Source organism: Lepisosteus oculatus, chromosome 5 (assembly GCF_040954835.1).
Source record: "Lepisosteus oculatus isolate fLepOcu1 chromosome 5, fLepOcu1.hap2, whole genome shotgun sequence".
Taxonomy (NCBI): domain Eukaryota; kingdom Metazoa; phylum Chordata; class Actinopteri; order Semionotiformes; family Lepisosteidae; genus Lepisosteus; species Lepisosteus oculatus.
Window position 1 is genome coordinate 38,067,327 of NC_090700.1, and position 10,874 is coordinate 38,078,200.

Genomic DNA, 10,874 nt, shown 5'->3' on the forward strand with positions numbered 1-10,874 from the left:
GCATGTTGCTCCATAGTTTATTATTTAAAAGCTGGTCAGAAACATTAGTAGGAATAGTCAAAGGCAGCATTGTGTTTCATTTGCTGGGCAAAATCTTAAGGGAGTTAGCTGTGCTTGAGCTTACAAGGTGGTGGTGGTGGCACTGAGCAGGGAATATACGCTCTGATTACCTCGTCCCTATAGCCAGTTGCAGCACTTGCACTGGTTGTTAAAAACCAGCCCAGCACCGCACCTCTGGAGGTAGGTAATGCCATGTGCACATGAATAGAAGGCATTAGGGTCGTCTGTCTTGGGATATAGTCCATCAGGCTGGCCAGCGCAGAAGCCAGTGCCTGGTTTCCGTGTGGTCATAGTAGTCGTGGCCTTGGTGGTGGTTCTGGTGGTGGTCTTGGTGGAGGATGCTCCAGGTGGAAGGGCAGTGGTGGGAGGCAAAGCTGGGAATGCTGCAAAAAGAAAACAGAAACTTTTACCACTGAAATCTGTCCTGGGTCGAGCAGGCGGTCCTGCTGAAGGTGACTGGGCTCTTGGATGCTCCTTGATATTTGGTGAGCCTCTCTGAAGAGAAAGCGACTGTTTAGGTCATTGTGTGACTTTCTGACGGGTGTCACCCATAGATGATGGAAGAGTTACCAATCAGCAGGTCATTTGCTCACAGAAGAGCAAACATATAACCAGCAACCCTAACCTCCAGTGAGCATCTCTGCTACTAAGAAGAAGTGCATGGTACAAGCTGTCTGGACACAGCTTGGGCTTTGACAGAAATACAGAAGTGACAGGTAAGACGTGGTACAATAAAGACTTGTTGGGTGCATGTGAAGGAGTTAGTTTTATTACAAAGCAGGTCAGAACCCTCATCCAAACACCTGTTCATCTATAATGCCATGAGACGCTACTTTGCCATTCAGGCCAGAGGGATCCTAGTAGCTTACATATATTAAGCAGCGTGCGGAGGTGGGAGATGAGAGGGTAGCTTCCCTGTTTGCAGAAGTCTCCAGCAAAGTCATCCAGGTCGAGGGCCCAAACAAAGGCGCCTCCAAAGTTGTTATCCTTCAGCCATTGAACCTGAGAGCAGGCAGTGAGAAGAGGAGGAAAAGATAGGTTTATTGTTGCTGCTCTGCTTCAGAGAGAACATCTGGGCATGCCATTGCTGGAGGTAGAAAAGCAACAATAAAATACAGACATGTTAACCTGGAACTTATTTCACAGATGGTCTATGACTGACCTTACTGAAAAGTACCTCTCCAGAAACCAAAGTCAGAATTGGTTAGTGATGTGGTAAACAGGGGGCAACATCATAGTATCTGTTTTTATAGCAGCAAGGGTACTGTACCTTGGTGTTGTAGCTGTCCTTGGTGTCAAAGCCCACCCACTCATTTCCCTTAGTAGCATAGGGCACCTTCTGGTCATCAATCCACTGAATGCTGGTTCCTTGGAGGAAAGTGCAGATCTGAAAGACGTGAAAAGAAAAGAGGATTTGAGGGAGAGCCTTAGCAGATTATGAGATTTTGCGCAATCTTCTATTTCTAATGTTTTTATTCATTTTAAAGTTTGGTCACAATTTGGTTGACAAATTATAACTAAGAATGAAAAATCCTCTAGATAGATTCATTCATTTTCTATCTGCTTCTTCTACTTCATGGTTGTAGGGAAGCCGTAGTCGATCTCTGCAAGCAACAAACAGATGGCAGGGTGCACCCTGGACAGGATGCCTTCAGATAGTTTAATTGAAAAAATCCAAAGATAAAGGGAATGTCGTGCTCTGACTGGCTGAAGGACCTTTTTTGCACCTATTTAAACTTGAACGGATACGATTGCAACAGAAGTTTATACAAGTATTCATGCTCTTTAAAGACACTGAAAAACTCAACTCAGCAGACTGCTTCAGAATGTACAGCGCAACATGAAGCAGGTGACACAAGTCAACTGCTTGGTAGTTTATTTATAACTGAGAACAGCAGACACCTCTTTAGGCAAAGTGCCTCCTATTCTCAGGAGTTGAATTATTGTTGAATTAGCTTATAACTGTCAAAAGTCAGAACTGAACTCTAAACTCAACTGGGCCAAAAGGTGACATGTTAATGACATCTATAGCATCTATAGCTTTTAAAAAAGATCTCACTCTTTACTGACCCTGGAACAGAGTACTATGTGACACAATAAAAATCCTTTTAGCTAAAGCATTTCTTGCACTTTTCTGATTTTAAAGTATGTGTCATAATCGTCATCCCTCCTCTACAGGGCTCTCCGAACATTTATTGTTAGTTTCATTATTACGTTCACCTGTCTCCTATTTAACCTGTCACTATATAAGTTACGTGCCTCCTAAGCTCTGGGCTCAGTATTGGAAGATGGATACCCAGAAGCCCGCCTACCACTGGGTCCAGGAGAAACCCAACAGCATAGGCTTCATCATGGCCTCCTGACCGTCTGGGTCCGAGGCTCGGAGCACCTGGCCTCATGATTGTGTTTTTAACTTCCCTGTTCCTGTTCTGGTTCCAACTCGGTTCCTGTTTTAACTGTCTGTCTTAGATTGATCTCCCAGCTACCTGGACTTTGGACTGGGCCCTGTTTTTCCCTTTTGGACTCCCACTGGACTTATTTGCCTGTGAACCCCCTAGCACCAAGATCACTATTGGTACCACCCCCCATCAGTACTCTCATCCATTCCTCTCCATGTTTTTCCCTTTTGTCCTTCTCCAGTATGTTCCGGATTATATAATCTGCATAGGGTCCTAAATACACACTACAAGTAAAGACTTGCTCCTGTGATGGTGTGTTTCTTAAAAGTAGATGTTTTATCAGGACTGGAGCTAGGAATAGGAATAAATGGACAATTAAGTAGTTTTAAATGCAGGAAGAGCACATTAGAATCTCCTCTTCTGTCCTGCTCACCTCATAGTAAGACCAGAAGCCTGCTTCACGGGTGTACTGGCCAGCGGAGGCGGCCCCACTGGCTGGAGCCCCAACTTTGCTGTCAGAAGAGGAAAGACGGAACGTGCGGCCATAGGTGGGAAATCCCAGGAGGAGCTTCTCCGGAGGAGCTCCCTGATCCCTCCAGTACTTCATAGCAAAGTCCTGAGGCCAGGGAGAGAAAGAGTGGGAAAAGAGCAGGTCATTATTACATTACCAGAACTTTACAATTTTGCACTGGGTCAGTAGAAGGTACATACCACTCAATTTAAAAAATGTCTATACATAGACATTTGTTAGCAAGTAAACGTTTAGTGTATTTGAAGATGAAACATCTGAAAAATGTATTGTAATAAAACTTTTATTCAATGCCAACCAGGCACTTGGCTTTGCCTTGGCCCTCTACTTTACTCACAATGTTGAAGTAGATGAGGTCTCCCTTGTCAGTGGAGCCGCGGTATAGGGGGCTGTTGTGTCCAGTGAGGGGATCCCAGGCTCCGTGGAAATCATAGGTCATCACACTGATGAAGTCCAGGTACCTTGAAAGAGAGACACAGAAGAAAATGTGTTTCTCTTCAAGGTCCTCCAGGTTTCAGTAGAGAATCCCAATTTTACATTTGGGCCCTTCCTTCAGGGGTACTTTAAATCTCCATAATCTGAAGGACTGCCTCCGTACCATGGTTTTATAAATCCTTTCTGTAAAGTGAGTTCTTAACTAACATTCAAAAGCCACTTTAATGTATGTATGTCTCTGGGACATGAAAGAAAATACTCAATACTCTGGGAGTATTGACAGAAAACTTACATGAACATGCTAAAAAAGCAAACTCCACTCAGAATGCTCTCCAGCCCAGAATCCAGATTCATAGAGCAGCAAAGCAACAGTACGAACTGCTACATCACTGTGATACCCAAAGAATATTTATAACCATGCTGGTTTACAAATAATGGCTAGCATTCAAAACAGCTTTAATATATGTATTATGCATCGATATACTGTATGTAGGGATTCTAAACATATGTTTAACTGATACAGATCCAAGACACAATGTGCCTGATTGTTAATAGCTTCTGAGTCTAAGACAGAACTCCAGACTCACTTGGAGATCTCTGCAATCTCATAGCCATTGTCAATGTTGCCTTTCCCGGCAGCCACTGCAGCTGTGAGCAGCAGTCTGGGCATCCCAGTTTTCTGACCCTCATCCTTAAACGCAGCTAAGAGCTCCTGCAGCCACAGAGAAATGGACATCAGGGTATTAAACAAATCAGAAAAGTTAAAATGCTGAAAACGTCACGTGTTGGCTTCATTTAATAATTATTGCTTACCACAGACAACTGCTAGTGAGTCATTGACAGGAATATTTTTTCCAACATTAAGAATCACTAATTGTTTTCTATTTTTTATCTTCTTAATCCGAAATTGCCATGTCTTAGCATGAGTTACTGCCACAGCCCACATGCTGCATAGAAACAATCATGAACATTGTCCTCCAACACAAGGCAGCATGAAATATGAAAAATAAAAGTGAAGTTCTCTGAATTCATGGCAGCATGATTCAACTGAAAACAACAATTGCCTCAAAGCCTCTCTGTAAAATTGCAGATCACATTGATATGTTACAATCAAAACTTGAAAAAACTATGAAAACGAATTATTATATCCATAAATGCTGTGTTGTTCGGGGAAGGCTGCCATGACTTGACCCACCTTAACCAGCGCCGTGAACCTCTGCTTGTCCTCTGGGGGGCTCCCTCGCGCTCCAGGGTATTCCCAGTCCAGGTCCAGCCCGTCAAAGCCGTGCGTCCGCAAGAAACGGATGGACGACTGGATGAACCTCTGCCGGTTTGCAGCTGAAGAAACCATGATGGTGAACCTTGGGGAGAACAGGCAAGGAAAGGGTTAATCCTGTGACGCCCGTGCCCGGTCCCAGAGGTCCATAGCCCCGCGGATCTGCCAGGCAGCTCACACTCCTCAGTGATTAAGACTTTGAGATAGCTGGGATTTGGTCCAATCGCCTTAGTAACCGCTTCAGTGACTCTATTAAGATCTCTACGATTGACTGAATCTTGGAGGACACTGTGTAATAAAACCAGGGAACAAAATCAAAGGGTCAATCCCTCAGCCTCAGTGCATCACACAGATTCGATTGATGGCTTTTCTTCTTTCTTTAATATTTGTCATAACCTCCAGCTGCACTATTCGTCAATGGTAAGTTGGAAAGGAAACGGTTGTTGTCAGTATTCGATCATCCAAGATCAATTTTCTACTGGACAGAAGAAATTAAACTTGCTTCTATTGAATGTCTATTTACAAACAAAATGCCTGAAGTGTTTAATTGTCATTTTTTTTTCACTGAAAGTTTGAGGTATTCGGGTTTACTTTCGAATTTGCTTGTACATTTTTAGGACATTTTCAAGCCCTTCCTCTATCATTAGCATAAATCAGAGCTAATTTCAGAAAAAAAATCTGAAGTGTTATCAATAATGACAATGAGACACACAAGGGTATAACAAAATGAAAAAGAGAATGCAGTCCCAAAGGTACTAAGGTGCTGTCCAACAGGAATCTACAGATGCAGCTAGTCAAAACGCGGTACAATGCAGTGGTCATGTCGCATCATATCGCAACATTTCGCATCATACCACATTAATGCAAATTAGATATGGCCATAGTATCCAGAATCACCTTGTAAAACTGCCAGGTGGAGCTAATAAAGCTTAACCTCTCATGTACAGCATTTGAGCTGTCACCAGAAAACACCTTGTTTCAAATCCCAATCACTGCTGAGGGACAATCTTTATTTGATTAAGAATTTAAGTTGTATACACTTTAGACTTTTAAATTTAAACTGTGTATTAGAGAATTTTAATCATTATACATTAAAAAGTTGCTATATTTTATGATAGCAAGATTGCTGTTGGACAAAAGTACACAACCTACCACCTTTATCACAAATATTTTAATTACGCAGAAATATTTTATGCATCAAAGTCTTTACCGAAGATATTACTAATAGTATTAATAATGAATGACCTCGGACAAGCTGTAAACTGAAAGTATTACCCTGGTCCACATTCTTTGTAATCATCTTCATTGACAAAAATTAACACCACAGCATTTCGTTGATCCAATCACGTATTCATTTCCAGTCATACAACGTAAGTCTTGAGAATCTCTGATTCACCATGCTTTTCACATGCTCATAAACTATATTAATTTAGGAACATAAACATATTATGTAAACTGTACTGTATATGGCTGGTCTTGGTAGTTTAAAGAAAAAATACACACCAGTATTCCGTTTCTCCATAAACATTTAAAGCATCAAAGCCTTACATTTGGTTATTTCAGCAACGTTTTTACGTGCTCCTTCTGACCATGTTACTGTACTGTACGTTTATATACTTTGTGAAGTTTGATCATTTTAACCTGTTCTGCGAATACGCTCATTATAGGAGTAAACAAATGCATACCTTTAGAATTGGATTAATAGGGAATATAATATGGAATTCATATCTAAATAAATTAATAACAATGTAATTATATTAATGTACTGTTGCACAAGCAGTAGTATAAGACTTTCCATTGATATGTGTATTGCTGTTTCAGTGCTTGATATGTGGCATGATGGCTTAAGTGACTGAACCTATAAAGATGAGGGTGGGTGTTTCTTTTAATAAAATAAACATTTCTTTGAAAAACTAAAATAGCAAATATTATTGGCTTATATTGACATATTTTAGATTTCTAAATATCACAACATGTTCGTACTGTATGTGCACAGCGGTACCGCAGGGTGTGAGCCCGAAAGCCCTACATTAATGTAGTGCATTTGCCTGGCGCTGTGGCCGAGGAGCGCCCGGCTGGGACTCTCTGTGTCTGCTGGCATGCGGGAGTGCTGGCTGTGCCAAATTTCACTCCACAAAGTCAGAGTCTGTGTCTACATTGTTTGTAAACAAACTGGTTTCACAGGTATTTTCTCAGCTTCCTCATTTTCAAAGCAGAATAGTCAAATTTCATTCCACAAAGTCTGAGTCTGTGTCTACATTGTTTGTAAACAAACTTGTCTCACAGGTGTTTTCTCAGCTTCCTCATTTTCAAAGTAAAATAGGGCAAGCCTTCCAATGAAAGACAGTCCACCTTCCCCCCACGGACAGACTTACAAATGTTTTCTTAGAAAAACAGATTCACAACGTGTAGCTGTGCCACTCTTCTGTGACAACAACAACAACAAAAAAACGGTTTGAACACCATGGGTGCTGTTTTTAATAAGCTGCTGAGTAAAAGAATAGGAATTTTCCTGCTGTCAGCAGTATTGTGTATATAGTTTTATGTACAGGCTGCGAAAAGTTTCACAAGTAGAGGTCTTTAAAATTAGGCTGGGCAAACGATTTTTTTAATTCTTAAAAAATAAATAAAAAATGAGATATAATAATGTGTTCCTGCTTAGACATTGCACGACTTTAAAAGCTATAAAATCAGGTTTCGATAGTTAATAACCACTTTTTATGTGCAAAAAAACGGGTGCTTTTTCTTCCCCGTGATCAGCTTAGAATCTCTGTGTACGCTGTAAGGTTTTAACTTTTTAATTAAACGTTTAAAATACACGAATTTCATAAAAACAACACATGTTTTGAATAGAAAAAATCATATTCTGTTGTCTTCCTGGTATGTACTGTATAACAGATCAGCAGGTCTTTTTTCCCCCAATCAGAGGCTCTGAAAACAGTTTGCTGCCCGCTGTGCTGTGTCAGAAGGGGAGGCGGCACCGAGGGAGGGAGGGAGCGCGGAGCTCAGTATTGCACCAATTGCATCTGCATTCATAATTTAGTGTTTAAAATTAAACAACATAAATCATTTTCTTTGACTTCTAAGTCCCTTGATTATCATTAAGCACAGGTTTATCACCACTTAGACTACTTTTTGATACCATTGTTAGACAAAACAGGAACTTATTGTACTTTCTAATGACAGGTGGAAAAATTACAAATTTTAATTGTCTTTAATTTTGTTATACATTTTAGAAAAGTTTAATCTATACATACACCTCAAAACTATCCTCGATTGTATTTCTGAATGCTATGTTACACTTAATTCATTGTTTTAAATACATCAAATTAAGAAAGTTAGGTGTTAGCGTAAACTATTAGTAATCAATAATATTAAATTTAGCACTAATTGTTGCACTTTTCCCCACATCTTGTAAAAATATATTTTAGTACTTCAAATATACATTAAATCTGACTATCAGAAAATAAGTTAAATACACAACTAAAGAAAAAATAGGGGAAAATATCATTCAAAATATTTTGCTAAAATATGTTTATAACTGTTTATAAAAATAAAATCTATTAACTAAAGAATAGGATGGCACAGTTGTTAGTATGCTTTTTGTATGGGTTTTTTTTCCGTAAATACAACAGTAGTACCAGATGTCTCAGTGGCTTTCAAAATTGAATTATGCACACAAACCTCTGAACTAGAAAGATAAGATATCCAACCCTTTCTAATGGTGGTGAAGTGGTTAGCATTGCTATCTTGCAGCACTGGGGCCCTTGGTTCAATTCCTGCCATCCTGTGAGTGTGGAGTTTGCATGTTCTTTCTGGGTTCTGTGGTTTTTCTTCTTCCGTGTGATATGATTCCCTCTCACACTCCAAAGCATACTGGTAGGTTAATTGGCTTATGGGAAAACTGGCCCTGATGTGTGTGTGTGTTTGTGTGTGGCGCTCTGAACGAGTTAAACTTTGATGCAGGAAAAATGTATTTCCCAGAAGATATACTGATTCTCCCCGATGCAGTGCAGTTAAAAAAATATCTCTGATACAGTTCCTTCAGGGATGATGTAAAAGACCATGTTGTTTGGCATGCACGAGCCAGAAATGTTTGGATTAATTAAAAAAACAAAAGCATTGTGAAAGTACTCCAAAATGTGTTTCAGTTGTACAGGCAGAACAATTTCTTGCTGTAAAAAAAATGTCCCTAGGCATAATTTGTTTGCTATAAATATGTTCCTAAAAAGGAATAAAAAAAGCCATTTGATTCAAATAGCTTTGGCAAAATCTATGGATACTTTGCCCTTGAGCTGTGAAGCTTTTAGATTCTTTGGGTCCTTTAACTGTAGGAGCACCCAATGTTTAAAAGATTTAAAAAACTATAGCTTTCATAAAAATGTGAGAGTATCTTCATGCATTCTTCTTCATAGCACGTTACACTTAGTTTAAACTCAGCCTTTTGGCACAGGAACAAGTTATGTTCATTTAATTGCTTAGGACAATAGCCACAACAATAAAAACAAATGAAAAACAAAAAAATGTGATCCTAATTTCTGATTTTCTTCCTAGTCCCAGGAACACTGAGGTCTTGTTATGTGCAGTTACAGTAAATGCATAAAAGAAACAAAAACTTACTGGCTTGTCCCAAAGTTCCACCCTCCCACAGCCAGCAGAGTCTTCAGCTGAGGGTTCCTGTGAAAGAGCAGGACAGAAAATGATTCACTGGACCGTGCAGTGGTGTGGTTGATTTTACAGAGCACTGCTACTACATTAAACTGAAAATACAGCATACTGTCATTGAAACCAATGAGATGCAACAGAAGGGTATTCAGCCTTTCATTCCTGAACCAAACATATGATGGATAATGACTGAAGCTGTACCGTTTTTGTGATTTGCTAATAATTCTCAGTATATTGTAACCTTGGTAAATGAAAAAATAATCAGTGTCTCACTGATAAACATCAGACCAAGTAAGGTAGTAGCAGCATCCTAAAACCTGTACAGAAATGAAGTGGTAATAGCAAGAATATAACAAAAACATTGTTCCTGCAATTATGAGTTTGGAATACTGGAACATTCTGACATGTTAGTAATGTGTATAAAACACCCCCAGGTAATATCTTCTGAAACACATACACTATTGAATATATTTGAAATTTTCATAATGACTGCAACATTACATCTGAGTGTCTGATTTGAACAAACTGCACGCTTCCAGTAATATTGTGAAAACCGTGCTGAAGCACTTGCCAAAGTTGGACCACAGACTGTTTACATCACAGAGGTGATGTAAGGGCATAACAACATTCACCCATGAACTCCAAACACATACCTATTCTTTAGTGCGTTGAAGGACTGGTACAGAGTCTCGTCATTCCACTCATAGGTGACCAGCTCATTAGCATAATTGATGACGGAGAAAGCATAGATCAGGTGGGTACACAGGTGAGGGTCCACATTGTCAGGCAAAAAACGTCCAGTTCCAGGTCTGTACTGGGACCAGTTAGTGAAGTAGCACACCAGCTTGGTGGCAGAACCTGGAAAAATGAGCACAGGAGGAGATGGGCTCTAGTAAAGTCACAGAGAGGGGAACAGCTGGACAAAACATGTCTGGCCCTGAACCATTCACTTACCCAGCTGAAACAGCAGGAGGCACAGACCTGTCAGGGAGACACAGGCAGGATGTTACTAGCAAACCATCAGTTTGTTTCATCACAAGGAAACACAACCTTTAATGAGCTCTAGAGCTCTTGCTGTTACCCAATCACATATTTGCAAGAAAATTCCCCAGTTCATGTGACACACCAGAGTAATGCAGCAATTATGTTGTGCATGCAAAGATAGAAAACCTAAACCAGGACAATAAATTAATTCTTGATAAAAGTTTCATGTTTTTACTTTTAATGAGAAAATCTTACTAAAAATCACTAAGAAAGAAAGCTGTTCTGCCATTGAACCATGTTCCATGAAAATAAAGCCAGTGTGACTGACCCATCACATTTTAGTTATTATTTTATTATTTTAATTATTTATTTTACTTCTCTTGTCATTTTTCCATAAAAGTTTAACTATTGTAAAAGCACCACTTCAATGTCCCAGTTAAGTAAATCTTACCTGCTAAACTAGTCAGCTTTGTCATTGTGTCTCTGCAGGGTGTTACTTCTCTGTTTCCTCACCTTCTATCTGAAA

The 10,874-nt window shown here is 39.7% G+C and overlaps 1 protein-coding gene across 1 annotated transcript; it reads right to left on the reverse strand.

Annotated features, from left to right (window-relative positions):
- LOC102688902 (acidic mammalian chitinase-like) lies at window positions 1-10,874 on the reverse strand. Its single transcript, XM_006628548.3, has 11 exons — window positions 10,800-10,874; window positions 10,319-10,345; window positions 10,018-10,222; window positions 9,320-9,376; window positions 4,619-4,784; window positions 4,011-4,135; window positions 3,326-3,449; window positions 2,893-3,075; window positions 1,331-1,447; window positions 930-1,062; window positions 1-443 (listed from the first exon to the last, which is right to left on the reverse strand). Exons 1-11 carry the CDS (start codon window positions 10,822-10,824, stop codon window positions 178-180), a joined length of 1,428 nt encoding a protein of 475 aa, XP_006628611.2. The 5' UTR covers window positions 10,825-10,874; the 3' UTR covers window positions 1-177.